Source organism: Lithobates pipiens, unplaced genomic scaffold, assembly GCF_037356315.1.
Source record: "Lithobates pipiens isolate NorthernLeopardFrog02 unplaced genomic scaffold, aLitPip1_a1.2 Scaffold_1, whole genome shotgun sequence".
NCBI lineage: Eukaryota > Metazoa > Chordata > Amphibia > Anura > Ranidae > Lithobates > Lithobates pipiens.
Window position 1 is genome coordinate 145,540,353 of NW_027507685.1, and position 22,575 is coordinate 145,562,927.

The 22,575-nt window shown below is 43.9% G+C and overlaps 1 protein-coding gene across 2 annotated transcripts in view; it reads right to left on the reverse strand.

Annotated features, from left to right (window-relative positions):
* Positions 1–17,511, reverse strand: part of ABL1 (ABL proto-oncogene 1, non-receptor tyrosine kinase) — a 379,654-nt gene extending 362,143 nt beyond the window's left edge. Inside the window, exons 1-2 of one of the 2 annotated variants that reach the window (XM_077478103.1) lie at positions 17,267–17,511; positions 14,862–15,503 (exon numbers count right to left, since the gene is read on the reverse strand). In XM_077478103.1, coding sequence (XP_077334229.1) covers positions 14,862–14,997 — 136 coding nt within the window. In that variant the 5' untranslated portion in view covers positions 14,998–15,503; positions 17,267–17,511. Of the gene's footprint in view, positions 1–14,861 lie in introns of both variants that reach the window. The other variant, XM_077478095.1, reaches the window with a different exon arrangement.
* Positions 17,512–22,575: the final 5,064 nt, after the last annotated feature.

The window sequence follows — 22,575 nt, forward strand, 5'->3', positions numbered from 1 at the left end:
TTTAAAAAAAATAAATTAAAATAATCTGCCTTCTTCGGTAATACTTCTATTATTCTCATGTGTTTACCTGAATTTAGTCATTTTTGTAAAGCAAGTTGTAAACTGGCTGGCATGCTAACGGTCTCAAAGAAAAGTAAAGTAATATACTGAGAATGTATTAGTAAATGCAGTCTTCCTGCACCCGGCTAAACAGTGCTGCAGAGTGTAGAAAATACACTGCACTGGGCTTCTCCATTTCCTGAAAGTTAACTTCCACCTTTGCTGTCAAATTCAATAACCCCCCCCCAATACGTTTTCTGTGCATTCCCATTCACACAAAACACTAAGGCCCCTTTCACACATGCGGATGGTATGTCCGTATTTCATCCATCCGTTTGCGGATGAAATACGGGCATACATTCATCCCTATGGGATAGCGGGTGCCTGCGGATGAGCATCCGCAGACACCCGCTATTGTCCGCCTCCGCAACCGTCCGATTCTGCAGACGGAGGAAAATCCTATTTTTCTGTCCGTCTGCAGAGCGGATCGGATGAACACGGGCAGACGGTCCGTGCTCATCCGATCCCCATAGAGGAGAGCGGAGAGCTGACAGGGCGGTCCCTGCACAGTGTGCGGAGACCGCCCTGTCCGCCGCCGGCTCAGCGGGGACGCTCCGTTGTCCCATAGGGATGAATGTATGCCCGTATTTCATCCGCAAACGGATGGATGAAATTCGGACATACCATCCGCATGTGTGAAAGGGGCCTAAAAATAATACGTTTTCCACCCTTCTTGTTAGAGTGGATTGGTTGCTAATTCCAGAAAGCATGGGGGGGGGGGGTAATAGATGAGCGAAAAAGAGGGTGTAATGGGCAGAATGGGGGGGGGGTCTGACCCTAACAAACTAAGTGTAAATCATACTAGAGCGTGTGGGTCATTTGGGTCCTGGTGCTAGGAGGGAGGTATTTTCACACCAGTAAAATCATCGCTTAGGTTCTCTTCACACTAGTGCGATTTTTTGCAGTGCGACTTTAAGGCAACTTATTAGACTCAGTCTTTGGCATTCAAAAGCTTCAAAGTAGCGCAGGAGCCGGTTGTAAAGATTGTGACTTTAGTTGCATAGGTTGGAACGTGTGTCATTGAAATAAATGGGTTTAGACTTGTCACCCTTTAAAACCAAAACATGTATTAGGCCCCTTTCACTCTACTGCGACTTCAATGTCGCAGGATTTTGCAGCCGCGATTTCAGGGAATGCCAGTGTAAACTTGTGTCAACTCGCATCAAAGTCAGACCAAAGTAGTACAGGGACTACTTTGAAGTCAGTGCGACTTGTAGTCATACAGATATGAACGATACTCATTGGAAATCATGGGGTATGACTTGTCAGTCTTGCCAAGTCGCAGGACAAGACACACAAGTGTGAAAGGGGTCTAAATTACACAAGTCCTGTGGCTGATTAAGGTGGTAATTAAACTCACCTGGTGCCTTATCTGCATTAGCCACAGAACCTGTGTAACTCATATGTGTTTGGGTTTAAGGGAATGAGGTGGCAAATCGCACTAGTGTGAACTTAGGATCAGTTCACACTGACCTGCAGAGCAAACCGCTACTGCTGCACAGCTTTGAGATGCATAATGCATTTTATTGCCTTACACTAACTTTTTTTTTTTAAACCAACTTTATTTGAATTGTGCAAACAGACACTTCATTCATATCACTGCACAAAAGCTCAGTGCGCGATATTTCTGTGCAGGGACATGCAGGACCAAGCAGACCAGTGCGGCACTATGCAAACGTCTTGCATAATATCACACCACTCTAGAGCATAGTGGAACACTGCTTTCTGGTCTGAACATGACACACAGAATACGTCCTTCCTGTGTATCATTGCAATTACCTCCATGTGTGAAAGGGCCCTTCCAAAGGGCCTTTTCTGTACGTAGATGTAGACAAAGAGTCTTCCGTACTTTTGCAAACCAGTGTGCCAGTGTTGGGGAGTCAGACGCCAGAGAAAGAAATGTGCGACTGGCCTGAATTAAGGGAATGAGCACTGATCTCTTGTAGGTCTTCCTTAGTAATGTGTAGCTATAGAGAAGGCAGAAGGGCGGATAATAAAGAACTGTGAAGTGTGGAAATATAACATTTCGACCCCTCTTGATCTGATCTGCTTTTGTTTAAACAAAGAATTCCAGGAATATAGCTACTTTGTAAAAAGTAAAGGCAGACTATGGGTTAAGTCCAAGGAGGTGCATGAAATATCCTGAACTTATCTGTATTATTTATATCTGACAGGTTTATGGCTCTGCCAAGAGGGGGCTGGGAGAGAGAAGAGGCGCACACAAGGGGAGCTATACCCACTCCTCTCCTTTACTGCCTATTAAGAGAGGACTTTGTATTTTGTGAATGAGTTCACATAACAAAGACTTCTGTGATTAGGCAGGAGTATGGGGAGGGACGAGCATAGACGCTGAACTGACTATAATGTTGAAGATGATTATACTTTAAGCATCAGTCTCGCAGAAGTACCGTGATAGCCATCCTCCGGAAGTGCAATAAACCTGTTAGACTGTCTTTGGACTTAACCACTTGCCGACCACCGCGCGCCGATGTAAGTCCCTTCCTTTTTGGGGACGGATATCATTCTTATGGCAGCAGCTAGCTGCCATAAACCTAGTATCCCCGTGTTCAGCCGGCGGTCGGCTACAAGATAAAAGCATTCTCTGCGGCTGATTTGCCGCAAGATCACTTTTAATCGATTGTGGGAGAGGGCCCCCCTTCCCGCCGCGTTACGGTGCCTTCCACCGCTTACCGGATCCGTCAGCTGTGGCATTCGCGCATACTCTCACTTGCTGTGTATGGAGACGAGGAAGAGTAAGATGTCCCCCACCTGTCTCCATGACACTGCAGGGCGCAAACAACATCAAAACGTCACTTCCGCCCATACGTCTTAAAAGGCACATATTTACAATGTCATTTTTTCAATCGACTTTATTTTTTTTATTGCATTTAAGTCCAAATATGAGATCTGAGGACTTTTTGACCCCAGATCTCATATTTAAGAGGACCTGTCATGCTTTTTTCTATTACAAAGGATGTTTACATTCCTTGTAATAGCAAAAGAAGTTACCCAATTTTTTTTTTAACAGTGTAAAAATAAATAAAATCAAGTAAAATAAGTAAAAAAAAAAAAAGGTTTTAAAAACGCCCCGTTCCAACGAGCAAAAGCGAACGCATATGTGAGTATCGGCCGCATATGAAAATGGTGGTCAAACCACACGTTAGGTATCGCCGCAATTGTTAGAGCGAGAGCAATAATTATAGCCCTAGACCTCTTCTGAAACGCAAAGCATGCAACCTGTAGAATTTTTTTAAACGTCGCCTATGGAGATTTTTTGAGGGTAAAAGTTTGACGCCATGCCATGAGCGGGCGCAATTTTGAAGCGTGACATATTGGGTATCAATTTATTTGACGTAACATCTTTCACAATATAAAAAAAAAAAAGAAAAAAAAAAAATGTACTGTCTTATTTTTTTTAATTAAAAAAAATAAAAGTAAATTTTTTCCAAAAAAATGCGCTTTTAAGACCGCTGCACAAATACAGTGTGAAAAAAAGTGTCGCAATGACTGCCATTTTATTCTCTAGGGTGTTAGAAAAAAATATATATAATATATAAATAAATATATATTTGGGGGTTCCAAGTAATTGACAGTTTTAAACCCCAAAATCTCAAAACAAGGCTGGTCCTTAGGTGTTTAACCACTTAAGCCCCAGACCAATTTGCAGCCAAAGGACCAGGCCCCTTTTTTGCGATTCGGCACTGCGTCGCTTTAACTGACAATTGCGACGTGGCTCCCAAACAAAATTGGCACCCTTTGCAGTTTTTATTTTTTGCTCCATAAACAAAAATAGAGCGACAATTTACTTTTTGCTATAATAAATATCCCTAAAAAAAAAAATACTTTTTTTCCCTCAGTTTAGGCCAATACATATTCTTCTACATATTTTTGATTAAAAAAAAAATAAAATAAAAAAAACGCAATTAGCATTTGATTGGTTTGAGCAAAAGTTATAGCGTTTACAAAATAGGGGATAGTTTTAGAGCATTTTTTTTACTAGTAATGGCGGTGATCAGCAATTTTTATTGTTACTGCGACATTATGCCGGACATTTTGGGGCCATTATCATGCTATTTAAATGCACTGATTCCTGTGTAAATGACACTGTCAGTGAAGGAGTTAACCACTAGGGGGTGGGGAGGGGTTAAAGGGGAGGGCCACCCTGAAAAACAAAAAAAAATGTTAAAAATTACAAAAAAAAAAAAAAAAAAAAAATGAAAAACATTTATTTTTTTTTACTTACCAGAAATGCCTGTTGCTAGGCACTTTATCCTAATCTTCCTCTTCCTCCTCCATGGAGATCTTCTGTCTTCTCTCTTCGTCGCGGCGTCTTCTGGGTAATGAGTCGCGCTGTGTTCTGGGAACTGTGTGTTCCAGAACACAGCGCGTCCCATTCAGAGAGCGCTGCGGGACTCGCGCATGCGCAGTAGCTGCGGGACTCGCGCATGCGCAGTAGGAAACGGGCAGTGAAGCCGTAAGGCTCCGCTGCCCGTTTCCCTTACAAGGGATGGCGGCGCCGGGACCCGAGAGCCGAGGGACGGGTCGGCCTCGGGCGGCCGACATCGCGGGCGCCCTGGACAGGTGAGTGTGTTTATTAAGTCAGCAGCTGCAGTGTTTGCAGCTGCTGACTTTTTTTTTTTTTTTTTTTTTATAACCGGCCCTCCGCTTTAAGTGTGTGGTTTTTTTTTTTTTTGGTTTTTTTTAACTGTAGGGGGGCGTGGCTTGGCATTAGACGTCACTGATTGTTCCCTGTTATAGGGAAAGGCCGACGATCAGTGACAGGCTCAGTAGGAAGCACGGGGAGAGGTTTCTTTATACAGACCTCTCCTCGTTCTCGTAGCCACGGTCACGGAGCTCATGGCCGGGGGTGGGAGTGCGCCGCCGGCTGGGCACTTGATGAGCAACGTACAGGTACATGCTTGTGCCCAGCCATGCCATTCTGCTGACGTATATGTGCAGGAGGTGGTCCTTAAGCCTTTAAAGTGTCATTAACCACTTCAGGCCCAGAAGAATTTACCCCTTTCCTAATCGGACCATTTTTTGCGATACGGCACTGCGTCACTTTAACTGGCAATTGCGTGGTCATGTGATGCTGTACCCAAACAAAATTGACATTTTTTTTCCCTACAAATAGAGCTTTCTTTTGGTGGTATTTGATCACCTCTGCGATTTTTATTTTTTGCACTATAAAAACAGAGCGAAAAATAAATATTTTCTAAATTTTTCTATAATACATATCCAAAAAAGTAATAATTTATTTAGACCAATATATATTCTTCTACGTATTTTTTTGAAAAATAAATGGCAATAGACATATATCTGTATTATATTGGTATTTGAGCACCTTTGTGGTTTTTATTTTTTGCGCTATAAACAATTTTTCAAAATTGTCGGTCTGACAACTTTGTCCACCAAAAATATATATAAAAAAAAAAAAAAAAAAAAAAACACATTTCTTCCTCAGTTTAGCTTGATACGTATTCTATATATTTTTGAAAAAAAAAAAAAAAAACACCAATAAGCGTATAGCGATTGGTTAATCCAAAAACTATAGCGTCTATAAAATAGGGGATAGATTTATGGCATTTTTATTATTTTTGTTAGTTTTCCTAGTAATGGCGGCAATCAGCAATTTTAATCGGGACTGCGACGTTGTGGCGGACAGATCAGACACTATTTTAGGACCATTTACATTTATACAGTGATCAGTGCTATAGCTAGCCATTGATTAATGTATAAATATCACTGGCAGGGAAGGCGTTAACATTAGGGGGCGATCAAGGGGTTAAATGTGTGTCCTAGGGAGTGATTCTATAATGGTGGGGGAATGGGGCTACCTGGGGGAGGAGAGCGATCGTTGTTCCTAAGCATTAGGAACAACAGATCACTCTCTTCACCCCTGACAGAATAGAGATCTGTCCGTTTACATTGACAGATCTCTGTTCCGTCAATCTCAGTAGCAATCTCAGGTAGACGGCAGCCACCGGCCACGCGCATTGGCTCCTACATCAAGTGGTGGTGCGCCCCCTATACTCCTTAAAGCGCCCATTGTACAGCTATGGCAATTCGCGCAGGAGAGCCATGATGCAGCTGTCAATCAACGGCGGGCGGCAAATGGTTAAACCCTGATCTTTAAAAAAAAACATTCAATAAATGGTGTATTACATGCTGTTCACTCTCACTCAGTCACTATGGGATTCACTTCCTGCATTCTGCCAAAAACCTGGTTGATCCTCTGATCCTCCTAACTCTCCTTACACTTCATGTCCCCATTGCAGTTGGGGATTTTGCAGAGCAGTGTTGGCAGCTAATGCACATGCTCCATTTTTTTTTTTACTGAGTTCCAATGCTGGGCATTTCCTTCCCATCACATCTGAGCAACCCATGTGACTAGAGTCATTCATGTGGGCGTATACACAGTGGTAAATGACACCCCACTCCGCCCCCCTCCTCCATGCCCACTAACCAGCTGAACACAATGCGGTTTTGCATATTTCATCTTGATTAATGGAGGCTTCACCTCCCTGTTATTCTAGGACAGACTGTAGAGGCATGGCGCAGCCTGTGACTGGCAGAAATCCACCGACATCATGTTATTGCGAAAAAAAATTCAAAGATTTCTTTCACTTGGATTTTATTAGAAATGGTAAGGAAAGAAGACCGTTACAAAGCCAAAAGTACTATACAAAAATGGGAACAAATTCAAAAGAAGTTTCTCTCCGCAGATAGTGGACATGAAACAATGATGTAGGAATAAAGGACAATTGGTCCAAGCAGCATTGTGTTATTAGATAAGTAAATATCAGAGCCCTGCCTGGAATAGTAATATACTTTGTTTCTGATAAAAGTCCTTCGATTGGGAGCCTTAGAACTAGAGAGAACAGTAGTCATCTATGGAACCAAAAACAGAGGTACGTGCTCTAACTTATAAGTAAGAAAGAAATATATTAAGGCGGTGAAAATCGGAGGAGAAAAAAAGGTTAGAGAAAAATGGAGAAAAGAAAAATAAATAAAAATATAAAAAAAGGGGGAGGGGGGCGCGCTAGGGGGATGCCATCTCTATACCAAAGGTTCACATTATGAACGTGTTAGATTACAGATCCAATCAGTGTGGAGTCGGTTGCACCGATGGAAAGTAATCTAGCCAAAGCTGCCAGGTACGTATAAATGTATCAAGTGCATTGGTTAATATGCCGTCAATTTCTCATTCACCAGAGTACCGTGGCACTCCATTTTTTCACTTCATCGAAGTTGACAATCAGCGTCTTCCATGCTTTTGCAATCATCTGTTTCACCGCCGAAAATATATGGGCCACTAGAGTGCGCTCCCGCCTGGTAGCGCCTTCTATCTGTTGGTGTAGGAGCGCCTCCTAAGGCTCTTTCGCAGATTTCTATGCAACACCAAATTGACCGTGTTATAGAGCCTTTTCCACAGTCTTTGGACCTAAGGGCAAGATTTGATTTCAAAGATATATTTGCATGACAATTTAAATAAGTTTGATGTTAATTATTTATTTTTACTCTGTATTCCAAAGGGTGTTTTTTATTTTTAAACATGTGACCAGTAGTAGAGGATTATTAGCTCCTCCTGCTTATGTTTCCCAGCAGACAGGCTGGAAAAGAGCCGGTGTCTTATCATATAAGGTCCTCCATCCGATAGTGTCCGCTGCGTACTGCGCATGCGCTGTACACAGCAACACAGATTCCGAAAATTGCCGAGGATTTACAGCGCCTGCGCCGTGAGTCCAGGTTCTATCCCCACCATCCAAGTGGACATAGAGTAGGAATATACAAGAGCCGAGCGCAGCGAGGCCGAGCCCAAAGCGTAGCGAGCGAAGCTCGCCCGCGAGGTGCCCTCTAATATTCACAACCCTATGTCCACTTGGATGGTGGGGCTACCACCTCCACTCACGGCGCAGGCGCCGTTCAGCTTCGGAGATTTTCCGAAGCTTTGTCTGCTCCGTACTGCGCGGACACTATATGGCAGAACACCGGGTCATGTGAAATTAGGCTTTAAAGAGAAATACAATGCCATCTTTTCTCAGACAGCCTCAAGGGTCCCCAACTACTTCCCTGGACTAAGATGGCAGCAGAGAGATTACACAATCATGTAAATTCTGGTGTCTCCACAGTTCTTGGCTGTATTCACAAATATCTGACACAGATCAGCCTCTTGCTACAGAGTTACAACGTACAGTCTGATCACTAAGGGAAAGGAGACTGAGGAAATGCTTCATTATGTCTGCAGAACGAGGACATCATCTTAGCCAAGGAAATGCCTCTAGGAGTTCAAGGACCAATTGTGTTTTTTAAATGTTCATTTTTTTTGTTTCTCAGATCTCCGCAACATAAAGACGAATTATTCTGCAGTGCATTGTAACAACTAGGAGGGCTCTTTGAGCACAGAAAGTGTGCATATCAATCAGGACAACTTGGAATTTCTGACAAGATCACCATTTTTTGTTTGGTTTTTCTTGCAGTTATTAAAGTTGTAACAAAACGGTTCCTAAAGGAAGCAAAAAAAACAGAAGTTCTTTTTGTAGGTTTTGCAAACACTTAAAGTTTTTTTTTTTTTAAAGAAAACTTAAAAAAACAGCTGGTCAGAACACTTAACCACTTCAGCCCTGGAAGGATTCACCCCCTCAATGACCAGACCATTTTTTTTTAGATAAGGCACTGTGTCACTTTAACTGACAATTGCAGTCGTGTGACGTTGCACCCAAACAAAAATGTCCTTTTTTCCCACAAATAGAGCTTTCTTTTGCATTGAGTCCACCACTGTGCAGCGGGTGCGCACCTGCAATGGCACTTAAAGGAGCTGCCATACGGGTAAGGCGATTCGCACAGCGGTGCCACTCTGCTGCCGTTTATATCGGCGGAGGTCCTCCCACCCCTGCAAAATAATAATAGGACAACACATTCCTGTCCTGGAGTCCAGCGATGTCTGCACTGCTACAGATGTTTTCATTAGCTGTTGCCGCCATTGCAAGCAAGGGAACCCGGCAATGTAGCTTCACAGCTTCACACCGGGTCCCTACTGTGCATGCTCGAGGCCCTGCTGTGGAGGAAACAAGAGGGAGCCGAGCTGCTGATGTAATGCGCCGTGGCCTGGACATGGGGACAGGATACCTGTCAGACAGTTATTTGCTCCCCCTAAAAGGTGCAAAACGTGGCACCGAGGGGGGGAGGGCTTAGACAAATGAGTGGAAGTTCCACTTTTGGGTGGAACTCCGCTTTAACCACTGGGCACTTAAAACCCCTTCCTAACTATACCAAATTTTCAGCGCTCTCACACTTTGAATGACTATTACTTTGCGCAACACTGTACCCATGACATTTTTGTCCTTTTTTTCACACAAATAGAACTTTCTTTTGGTGGTTTTTAATCACTGCTGTTTTTTTTTTTTTGCACTATAAATCAAAAAAAAAAAAAAAAGACTGAAAATTCGGTAAAAAAATATAAATTCTTTGTTTCTGTCAAATTTATTGCAGAGTATTGGTGCGTATTGGCAGAGTATTGGCAACGAGCAGCGCTGTGGGCACCACAGATCCAGCCCACAGTGCTGCTACAAACGATCTCTCCCCTCACACGGTACAGAGGGGGGGTAGGAAGGTTTGTTTACAAGCGATCACTCCGTCATTTGACGAAGCGATCACGTGTCAAACGGCCACTACCAGTGGCCATTTTACAGTGATCCTAGATGCACTAGGTCTTCTGGACCCGGCGGTCACGGATATTTCCGGGAGCGCACCCCAGGGGGTGCGTGAGAGCAATAGTCTGGGAGGATATCCATGGACACCCTCCCAGAATAAGCCAACCATCATGCAGCCATCTTTCAGCTGTGGTCTGGTCAGCAAGTGGTTAAGCCAGTCGTACGTGGATTAAAATTTGGCTGGTTTAGCAGGGTCTGGCTGAATTTCGATCTATGTATGGAAAGGTTGGTTGTATGGAAGTCAATCTACCAAACCACTTATGTACAAGTACCCTGTTGGAGCATTTCCACCTGAAGTGCCGCCAGCTATAGCCTGCAATGCTGATCAGTCTATTCTGACAGCGGAGACGTTTTTCCACTGTCAGAACACAATAGCTCAGCGGATGTGATTCCCGCATACACATAAAGGTGTCAAGTACACACTGTTGAGTTTGGCGGCAGTGCTGCTGTTAACACAATTCCTTCAAGTGAATGGGGCCACCCAGCAACTATATTGCCTCCCAGCCGCCTGCAAACTGCTTTCTGAAATGTGATCTATTGTAGATCGCGTCTCCAAATGACAGAAAAGGCTGCTGCATGTGTAGACAAGCCCCACAGGATTCTACTGGTGAGATCTCTGTGCTGAATTCTTGACTCTACAGCTGATATGCCCATCATCAGAGCACCTTATTCTGTCTGTTGAATTTTTAATGTTTGTAATGTTAAAGCAGAACTCCACCCAAAAATTGGGAAGTTTCACTTGTTCACACCCTCCCCCACTTCACTGATACTTTTTTTTTGGGGGGGGGGGGGGGGGGGGCAGCTGGTTTTGACAGGTATCTGCTCCCACTTCCAAGTAAGATTGCCACATCGATCTCTGAGCATTTCCATCCCCTCCTTCCCCCCTGCTGCATACACTTGTCCCAGAAGCCAGCAGCACCATTCAGAAAGCACATGACTCATGCATTCAAAGTAGAAAACCTGGTTCCCTTACTTACAATGTCGGCGCCCACACCCAAAGCTAACTGACGAATTGGCTCAGGGTGCCGACATCGCGGGATCCCTGGACAGGTAAGTGTCCTTATATTAAATAGGCAACAGCTAAATTATTTGTAGCTGCTGACTTTATTTTTGCCAGACTGGAGCTCCCCTTTAAAAGGAGAATAGAACATGTGACCAGAGCTGGAGCACACAAACGTGGGCAGGAAAACCAGAAAGATCCCAGCTGGGCAGATATTGCTTCAGAAATTATGGCAGCAAACTTCACTCTGGAGTACCCAAGGCATCAGAAACCCGAGTCCACCTATAACTGGAATATCACTTTGGGTGGACTTACCTTACATTGGAACTGGTGACTTACATTATCTCTTTTTTTCCCTTTTAGAACACAAATCAGTGCAAAGCTGACTCAATGAATTACTTTTAGCCCACGTTCACATTGGGCATGCGAATTGACACACCAAATAGGCCCAATCAGAACCTATTGTCGGCAAAGCCACTGTCCAAATCAGTGCAATGACGACTTTGTGGCACCGTGCCGATTCCCAAAAGTAGTCTCTACGCTACTTTTGGCGACTTCAATAGACATCTGTGCATGAACCCGCACAGATATCTGTCAAATTGCCCCCGAAGTCAGACTGAAATGACGGTTCAGCTGAACTCACACGATTTCACACACGCCCTCAGTGTGAACGTGGGCTTAGGATGGGATCACACCCCAATATTTGTGTTCCGGAATGCGTTTCAATAAGTTTTCTCCCCCTTTATCTCAATCAAGGTTAATTGAGGACATACAGATAAGAAAAGTAGATCATGCTGCATTTTGACTGCACTGGTGTAAACTAGGCCATTGGAATACATGGAAAACATTAGACATACGTTTTTGATGCAAAATAAAAAACGCACGGGACTCCATTTGGTGTGAACCAGCCCTTAGGGATTACATGTGGTACATTTGAGGCATGCACCTGCACAGGAGTCAAGTTGGGAGCAGCGTCTGACTGTGCAACTGCTGCATCCCAAATGACAGATAGTTTACTGGGGGATGCACAAAACACCTGTACATTGCCATACGGGTCAACACAGCAATCCATGGGCATAGGCATTAGTATGCCCCATGTGAACCAGGCCTTACAATGAACAAATCTCTGTTTCCATAAATGCTGGTAAGCTAAGAAAACTAAACATTGCAAAATACTATTAAATTCATACACAACTCTAAAATGTTATGCAACCAGTGCATTTTACTTTATTGGATAACTTCTGCTGGAAGTGAAACTGGGTAAACTTTTGTAATGTCTGCATGAAACATTTCACATACAAAAAAAAAAGAAAGAAAAACAATATTGAACAGCACAGCGGCTTAGTGGTTGCTCCATCTCCTTGCAGCACGTTTTAATCCCAACCAAGGCACTACCTTCATGGAGTTTGCATGTTCTCCCTGTGCGGCTTTCCTCCGGTTTCATCTCACACTCCAAAGACATGCTGAAGTAACTGCATTACACACTTTTCCAAGTGAGGTAAGGCATCTAGGAGAGTTAGAAAAACGTCCCGTGTGCATGAGGTCTTAAGTGGAAACTTCCAGGACTCAAGCATAGGAGCTGCTCATGTCAGTGTCCACAAAAGCATGTGCCCAGTTAAAAAAAAAAAAAAAAAAAAAAAAAAATCTGGAAGCTAACCTTATCTAAGCAAGAGACCCAAGCAGTGAATGAAACATCAAGACAACAGTAATGGCGTATGCTTCCTTCAAAAATAAGCAAACTATGGCACCTTCCTTAAAAGCCACTTTAAAGTGACTGTGTATAGGCATAGATCACTGTTTGCAAAAAAAAAAAAAACTGTTAAATGAACCCACAACAAGAAAAAAAGCATGCATTTATTACACTTTTGCAATGAAGCCTGCAGAGCATTGTGGATGAAATGCACAGGCTTCTGCATGGTTTACATGCAAGCTCCAAGTTCGTATAGAGGTAGGGACCTACCCATATGGGGCTGGAATAAATAACAGTGACATCCAAGCACTTGTGCTTCACTGCAGTCTGCATTAGGACAGCTATAGACCAATCTAGGGCCGATTCAGAGGGGACTGACAGATTCGAACCATGTATGGGCAGGCTGAATGTACCCAATCGATCAACTTAGTCAAAACCAACTTGGCTTTTACATGCGATTATTGCTAGAGACTATTATGGCCGCTAGCAGTAATCATTGTATTTTCCAGACAGGTACAGCTCCCCTGCTGGGATAACACAATGGCTCTGTGGAAGGGATTCCCCCCCCCCCCCCCCCCATCAACACTGACTGTGTTGATGGAGGAAATCAATCAATTTTCTCTTTCTTGCAACCTGTGCTTGCAGGAAAGAAAATTCCTGTCTATAGCCAGCTTTAGGGTCGCAACTATTGTTTTCTATATGCCCTGTTCACATAATACACATTGGGTGGTGTGCAGAAAAACACAGCTGAACAGACATGTTGTAAACAAGCCCTTAAGGACCCATTCACATTCCATCATTTGGAATTGCAAATTCTGTCCGCAATTCCAAATTGTGTGGCAATCAGTGGAAAATGCACAACATGCATTTGGGTGCCATTCATTCTAAATGGCATCGCAAAAGCTGTGTGCTTTTGCTGCAATTGTTGCCCTACGGAATCCTGCTGCAAAAGTAGACTTTAAAAGTCACGTGAAGCTTGTCGCCCAAAAAAAGTGTAGGAGTTTCTTTTGCGTGAGAAATGTGCACAAGCAGCCCATTGTAATGAAAGGCTGTCCCTATGCGTGACATGCAGAATCTTGTGAAAAATTGCGAGTGTGAACGGGGCTCCTAAAGGTTTAACTAAGCTGCTTGAAACCTTGCTGTACATGCTGCTCTTTCGCATACTGAAGTCTGTATGTACCAAGGTCTCAATTCTTCATAAAGTGTGGGTTAGAACCCTTGTCAGATCTTTATAGTTATTCAGGGCTCCATTAGAAAGATAAACCCTCACTACCTGTCCTGCTGACATTTTACTAAACAGGAGGGAGGTGGCCCTTAACAGCAACATAACTTCAAATGATTTTCATTGCAAGAGTAGGGAAGGCCTGAACCCCTGACAGATTTTCATTTCTGTCTGTGCCTCAGTTGCAGACTGGCAGAACCATCACTGGGACCGAATTTAAGAAAAGCTTTCAAAGTGGAGCACTTGACAGCAGTAAAAACCAACAACACAGGTTTCTAATATTTCCCACTCTCTGAACAGTTTTTGACTTGACATGCGCTCAAATGTGCCCAACAAAAGAGAAAAAGCTCAGGTGCGTTCAGACACAAGTCCAAACCCATGCAAGTTATCTTGCCAGGAAGCTGTCAAAGCAGAGAGCCAATCATAGACAGCCGAGGCCTGCCCCGCCCCACACCTGCACTTACACAAGCCAGGGCAGGGAATCCCTCCACCACTTATGATTGGTTGGATAGCTCAGGCGGGTTCAGACTTGTGTTCAAACCTGCTGGAGCTCATCCCTGCAGGTATGGAAAGCCGCTTACAATCCACCATCGCCCAGCTGCATTGGACTGTGCTGGACAGTTCTGTAGCACTTTGAAAGGAACCTTAGTTTTCACTGTGATTGGCAAAGCAGCCAGTCACGCATGCACAAAGTTACACCACGTTTCATAGGTTTCAATGAGCCTTAAAAAAAAAGCAACAGACTGAGGAGCGCAAACTGTGCCAACAGTAGACGAGGCTCCTATCAAAGTCTACAACTCAGGGCAAATCAACCTGTGCTTTGTGCTACATTTTTCCTCGAAGTTCATCACATTTCACCCACAAAAGCCACCCTTTTCAACTTCATAAATTCTACCAGTTTTCTGCTAATCGAATAATTGTCACTGAGGAGCAAATGTGGTATACCAATCTGTCAAGGAAAGCATGTGGCCCTCAAGCTTTTGAGAAGGTTCAAGTCGTAATATTTATTGCAAACCACTGCAGTATGAATGACGGCCAATTAAGTATCAATGTATCGTTATCCACACTCCTTACTACCACTGAAATATGTTGATATGTAATGGCACATTAACACCCAACATTGGCACATTTTCTTACCATGTTCCATAAAAACATTGCAGGGAGGACCCAAATGTCTGGTGGCATCCTTCTTCCCGACTCCTTTAATAAAGGGTAAGGCAGGCAGACTTGGCCTCCTTTGGTCCCCAAGCACTTTTCCAGGCTGCTGACCCATAGGACGAAGTGATATTCTTCAATTAGTAATAAATAAAAGCACTTAGCACTGAGAATCGTTTTGTTTTCACAGCATCTAGTATTCCTACAGGTTAACAAATGTCCTTTCAGTCCACTGAGGGAAGTCAGTAAAAATAAAAAAAGAGGAAGTATCTTCTCTTTTTTTTTTTCTCGTCTTGTACAAGTTCTTACTCTTTGGTAGGAGGATGTGGTTTGTGTGTTAAATATATAAAACAGTTCATAATCCTCAAAATAGAAGCACAAGAATTGCAAGTAATGGTAACATTTGATGAAATAAAAAAGATTGCAAGTTTAGTTTGTGCTGCAGATAAAGTGACAAGTCGTAAGTCAATATAAAAGGCGGACAAGGATTAGAGGAGTCCTATTGCTTGGTTTTTGCATAGACTGTAAATCCAGGCTTTCAAGTAGGAGTCTTGGCTCAAGTCATGGTTGTTCAGCACCGGTGACACCCGGGGGGGTACAGGAACAAGTCCAGAAATAAAGGAGCTGTGTAGAGAATATGACGAAAAACGTATGGGGCAGGTTAGAAGTCTGGAGGGGACAGGAGATTGTATGAAGGTTCAACAAGGTTAGTAACTGTCTATGTGGGGATGGGGGGACCCATAGCATTTAGTAAATACAATACAGGGTCAGCTTATAGACTATTATTTGGTGAAAAAAGAACGTGGGGCAACTTTTGGTTATGCCAGCATTTTATATGGCCATTTAGATGAAATACAGTGAATGTAGATGACTTTTGGTACTTTGGGAAGGGCAGTAAAATGGATTTGGGGCACTAGGGGGGGATGAGGTCAGATAACGGATTTTGGAAAACTAGGGACCCTTTGGGACTTACAAGGACAGCATTGATGATTGGAGACACTTTACAGGTAACATAGGCAGAGGATGAATAGGGGGAGACTTTAGATGGCGTAGGAGAAATTTAGGAAGCTACGGGGTACAGAGATCAATGAGAACCTTGGTGAGATGGAGGCAGTTTAGCAGCCTGGAGACACTTTAGGAGTTATATGGACGGAAGAGATAATTAAGGGCACTTTTGGGGGTTACAGAGGCAGTAAAGAGCACTAGGGGTACTTTATTGGGGTAGTGTAGAAAAGCAGAGGTACTTTAATGGGTACAGAGGAAGTAAAGAAGATAAGGGCACTTTATGGGGTACATGGGAAGTACAGAATATTAGGGCACGTTAGAGGGTGTGGGGTGATCTAGAGGATTATGGACACCTTAGGGTGTACAAAGGCTGTACATACAGTGGGCACTGTAGGGTATACAAAGGCACTACAGAGAACTGGGGGGAATTTTAGGGTGTAAAGAGGCAGTACAGAAGACAGGGGGCAGTATAAGGTATATGAGGGAAATACAGAAGACAGGGGGCAGTACAGGGTCTATGAGGGTAGTACAGAAGACAGGGGGCAGTACAGGGTCTATGAGGGTAGTACAGAAGACAGGGGGCAGTACAGGGTCTATGAGGGTAGTACAGAAGACAGGGGGCAGTACAGGGTCTATGAAGGTAGTACAGAAGACAGGGGGCAGTATAGTGTCTATGGGGTTATTACAGAAGACAGGGAGCAGTATAGGTTCTATGAGTACAGTACAGAAGACAGGGGGCAGTATAAGGTCTATGAGGGTAATACAGAAGACAGGGGGCAGTATAAGGTCTGTGAGGGTAATACAGAAGACAGGGGGCAGTATAAGGTCTACGAGTACAGTACAGAAGACAGGGGGCAGTACAGGGTCTATGAGGGTAATACAGAAGACAGGGGGCAGTGTAAGGTATATGAGGGTTGTGCAGAAGGCGGGGCAGTATAGGGTGTATGAAGGTAATAGAGAAGACAGGGGGCAGTATAGGGTGTATGAGGGTAATAGAGAAGACAGGGGGCAGTATAGGGTGTATGAGGGTAATAGAGAAGACAGGGGGCAGTATAGGGTCTATGGGATTATTACAGAAGACAAGGGGCAGGATAAAGTCTATGTGGGTAATACAGAAGACAGGGAGCAGTATAAGGTATATGAGGGTAGTACTGAAGACAGGGGTCAGTATAGGGTCTATGGGGTTATTACAGAAGACAGGGGGCAGTATAGGGTGTATGAGGGTAGTACAGAAGACAGGGGGCAGTATAGGGTCTAAGGGGTTATTACAGAAGACAGGGGACAGTATAAGGTGTATTAGGGTAATAGAGAAAACTGAGGGCACTTCAGCAGAGCAGGGAACCCCCCGAGCAGCACACAGAGCCCTGGCACCCCGCTGTCACCTCCTTGGTCATCCCAATGGTCGGGGCTTCACCAGCCCCCTGTGGTATCCGTCATGCCAGGGGGCTGGGAGCTGCTGAGGAGGGAACTGAAGCCCTGACAGGAATCCCGGCTCCGGCCGCACGCACACAGTCCCCTTCCGGAGCCACCGGGACTCAGCAACCCCCGGGGGTGTCAGCGGCAGATAGATACAGCCCTATCCACCGCCATGATGGGCCCTGGCCGCTGCTGCCGCTGCTACCGCTGCCCTGGGAGACGCTGTGACGTACGTGACGTCACTTCCGCACACAGGTTGGAGTCGGGCAGAGGTGATTGGAGGCGCATGCGCAGTACGGGGGCAGGCTGGAGCAGTGGTGCTCCCTGTCACAGTCACTGTGTGTAGGGCTGGGTACGGAATCACAGGAGGAGAGAAGCTGATAATCACACTGTGCATACATTCTCACATTTTAAGAAGCAGCAGCATGTCAGTTTATCTAAAACCAGCACCCTTGGCTTGGTTCACATATGAGCCACATGCGTCTCACAGCAGGGGTCCGGTGTGTCCAAGTTCACCGTTTCAGGTCTGATTTCAGCCCGAATTTTGGGCTGATTTCAGACCTGAAACGGACCAAAAGACGCACCGGATCCGCCACGGAGATATGTGAACCGGCTCCATAGAGACTAGGGCAAAACCTCCTGCTACTGCGAATTGGATGCCGAGACCCAGAATCCAATTCACAATGCTGTGAGGCCTTAGGTTTAGTAGGAAAGAGAACAGTTTAGTAGGAAAGAGAACCCTTTCCAATTTTTTTTTATTTTTTTGGCATTTGTGACTGTGCTAGAGAGATTCCACTACCAAAAAGAAAGGTGACCAGAAACCCAATTAAAGGAACAGGAAGTGAGTACAAACACATCAATGGGGACATCTGTTTTATTGGAAGCCACCTAAAGCCGAAGCGTATATAAACCCAGGAACAAAAAGTGATTACCACACTTCCTGGCTGACACTAATACAGTAAAGGAAATGATCAGCTCTCAAAACAGCTACTGTTTTATTTTTTTCCAGTTACATTAAGCGCTTGCTCACTGACAAAGAAATGATCAGTATATTATTTTAATGGTAGGTTTATTTGAACAAAATTATCCAGAAAAACACAGTTCAAATGTTTATAAATTGATTTGCGTTTTAATGAGTGAAATAAGTATTTGAGCCCTTCACAAAACATATCTTAGTACTTGGTGGCAAAACCCTTGGGAATCACAGAGGTCAGATGTTTCTTTTAGTTGGCCACCAGGTTTGCACACATCTCAGGAGGGATTTTGTCCCACTCCTGTTTACAGATCCTCTACAAGTCATTAAGGGTTTGAGGCTGACTTTGGGAACTCAAACCTTAAGCTCCCTCCACATATTTTCTATGGGATTGCCACTCCAGGGCCTTAATGTGCTTCTTCTTGAGCCACTCCTTTGTTGCCTTGGCCTTGTGTTTTGGGTCATTGTCATGCTGGAATACCCATCCACTACCCATTTTCAATGCCCTGGCTGAGGGAAGGAGGTTCTCACCCAAGATTTGATGGTACATAGCCTCATCCATCATCCTTTGATGTGGTGAAGTTGTCCTGTCCCCTAGCAGAAAAACATCCCCAAAGCATAATGTTTTCACCTCATGTTTGACAGTGGGGATGGTGTTCTTGGGGTCATAGGCAGCATTCCTCCTCCAAACACGGCGTGTTGAGTTGATGCCAAAGAGTTCAATTTTAGTCTCATCTGACCACAACACTTTCAACCAGTTCTCCTCTGAATCTTTCAGATGTTCATTAGCAAAATTCAGATGGGCCTGTACATGTGCTTTCTTGAGCAGAGGGACCTTGCTGCAGGATATCAGTCTTTAACGGTGTAGTGTGTTACCAATTATTCTGTTGGTGACTATGGTCCCATATGCCTTGAGATCATGGACAAGATTATGGAATGATTCCTTACCATACTCGTGATCATTGAAACTCCACAAGGTGAGATCTTGCATAGAGCCCAGACCGAGGGAGATTGACAGTTATTTTGTGTTTCTGCCATTTGCAAATAGTCGCACTAACTGTTGTCACCCTCTCGCCAAGCTGCTTGGCGATGGTCTTGTAGCGCATTCCAGCCTTGTGTAAGTCTACGATTTTGTGCCTGACATCCTTGGACAGCTCTTTGGTCTTGGCCATGGTGGAGAGATTGGAATCTCATTCATTGATTGCTTCTGTGGACAAGTGTATTTTATACAGGTAATAAGCAGAGATTAGGAACACTCCCTTAAGGCCCCTTTCACACTGGGGTGGGAGCGGCGTCAGCGGTAAAACGGCGCTATTTTTAGCGCCGCTTTACCGTCGTTTTAGCAGCGGTCTTCGGCCACTAGCGGGGCGGTTTTAACCACCGCTAGCGGCCAAATAAGGGTGCATAGCGCCGCTGCAGCGGCGCATTGCCGGCGGTATAGCCACGCTGCCCCACTGATTTCAATGGGTAGGAGCGGTTTAGGAGCAGTGAATACACCGCTCCAAAGATGCCGCTAGCAGGACTTTTTTCACCGTCCTGCTGGCGCACCGCTCCAGTGTGAAAGCCCTCCGGCTTTCACACTAGAGTGAAAGGGGCCATTTTTTTTTTTCAGGCGCTATACAGGCACTAATTTTAGCACTGTAGCGCCTCAGTGTGAAAGGGGTCTTAGAAGAGTGCTCCTAATCTCATCTTAATACCTGAATAGAAGACACCTGTGAGCCAGAAATCTTGCTGAGTGATAGGAGATTAAATACGTATTTCACTCATTAACCACTTTCAGACCGTACCATTTTGATGGCTTAAGACCGGACCACTTTTTGCGATTTGGCACTGCATCACTTTAACTGACAATTGCGCGGTCGTGCAACATGGCTCCCAAACAAAATTGACATCCTTTTTTTCCCACAAATAGAGCTTTCTTTTGGTGGTATTTGATCACCCCTGCGTTTTTTTTTTTTTTGCACTATAAACAAAAAAAGTGACAATTTAGAAAAAAAGTATTATTTTTTACATTTTGCTATAATAATTATCCCCCAAAAATATATAAAAAAAATATTTTTTTTCCTCAGTTTAGGCTGATACGTATTCTTCTACATATTTTTGGTAAAAAAAAAATCACAATAAGTGATAATTGATTGGTTTGCACAAAATTTATAGCGTTTACAAAATAGGGGATAGTTTTATGGCATTTTTATTAATATTTTTTTTTTTTTACTAGTAATGGCGGCGATCAGTGATTTTTATTGTGACTGCAACATTATGCTGGACACATCGGACATTTTTGACACATTTTTGGGACCATTGTCATTTATACAGTAATCAGTGCTATACAAATGCACTGATTCTTGTGTAAATGACAATGGCAGTGAAGGGGTTAACCAGGGGGTGGCAGTGTAGGGGTTAAGTGTGTCCTAGGGGCGTGTTACTAACTGTGGGGGGCGTGGCTGTGTGTTAGTGAACACTGATCTCTGCTCCAATCATAGGGAGCAGAGATCAGTGTCACTTATTGCTAGGCAGAATGGGGAGATGCTGTTTACTTCTGCATCTCCCCATTCAGCCTCCCCGTGGGGCGATCGCGAGTATCCCTGTGGTGATCGAGTCCGCGGGACCCGCAACCGGACTCACAGGGGTCCTGACCGGCAGCGTGCACGCAATGGCATGGCAGCAATTTCAAATGGACGTACCTGTACTCCAATTTGCCTGCCCGTGCCATTCTGACGACGTACATAGTCGTGCGCCGGTTGGGAAGTGGTTAATATGCAAATCAATTTATAACTTTTTTTAAATGCGTTTTTCTGGATATTTTTGCTGTTATTCTGTCTCTCACTGTTAGAATAAACCTACCATTGATAGACGGATCATTTCTTTGTCAGTGGGCAAATGTATACAATCAGCAGGGGATCAAATACTTTTTTTCCTCACTGTATAGAACAGATTCAACAAAATTCAGCTGCATATTTTGCAGACAAAACGAAAAAATAAAAAATGTATTGTTGATGTTTACCTTTCAGTTTAACAGTTTCCCAAAAACAATTCAGGCTCGGTTTACACTGTCATAACTTGCAAGAACCCAAATTGCATGACATGTGAAATCCCATGCAAGTCAATGAGAGCTGTCTTAATTAGCACAACTGAAATCGCTACAACTTTCGAAAAGTTTCCTGTACTACTTCAAGGTGACTTTTATCCATCTTGTGCCTATAGACTTTAATGGAAGTCACCTCCAAGTTAGATCCTCATCTATATTGATATGATTTGGATTAAAATTTACAGGAAGCTTACCCAGGCATTCCTTAAAGTCGCATCAAAGTAGTAATCAAGGCACCTGGAAAAGTCACACCATAGGTCACAGTAGTGTGAACCGAGCCTCAAGGTATGTCTTGACTAGTACTCGTCAACGTTATCAGTGTGGTTATGTTAGCGCTCAACCAAACATTCAAACCATCAAATGGCTGTTGTAGGTGATCACATGTGCAGCACCCTGGCAAACCACAGATCAAACGGAGGCTAAAATGGCAGTTTCCTTGGCTGTAAAAAAAGAATAGGAGGGGTTTAGTTCTACTTTAATTTTCCTGCCTTGAGCTGATCAAAATGAAAAAAAATAAAATAAAATTAAGGAGAAGTTCACCTTTTCAGAATAATAAATGCACTTTTATTATTTTATGTTGCAGCAGCCTATAAAGTATTGCACCAGCGATCATAGCTTTTGTTAAAATTTACAATCCGCAAAGGCTAGTTTTTCATTCACAGAGCGCTGCGAATGAGTGGCGCAGCTGGGTTTTGACAGCTAGCAGGTGGAAAATAACCCCTGCTAGCTGGCACTGTGGGGATCAAGGAGGTGCGAGAGCCAGAGCATTAATAACATGTTATACATTACACCCTGAATATGGGTGTAACATGTTATGAAAGGTGAACTTATCTTTTAACTACAAAACAAAGTATATATACAATAAAACCTTGGATTGAGAGTAACTTGGTTTGAGAGCATTTTTCAATGTTTAAATAAATTTTGACTTAACATACAAGTAGCGTCATGTCACAACTGAGTAAAAAAAAAAGGAGAGGTGCCTCTAAAGCCCCGTACACACGAGAGAACTTATGTCCGACAGACTTCCGAAGGAGTTCTGCCGGAGTTCCGACAGAGTTCCGACAGAGTTCCGACAGAGTTCCGACAGAGTTCCGACAGAGTTCCGACAGAGTTCCGACAGAGTTCCGACGGACTTTTCGACGGACTTTTCGACTGAGCGGACTTGGCCACACACAATCACACTAAACTCCGACGGATTCGAACGTGATGACGTA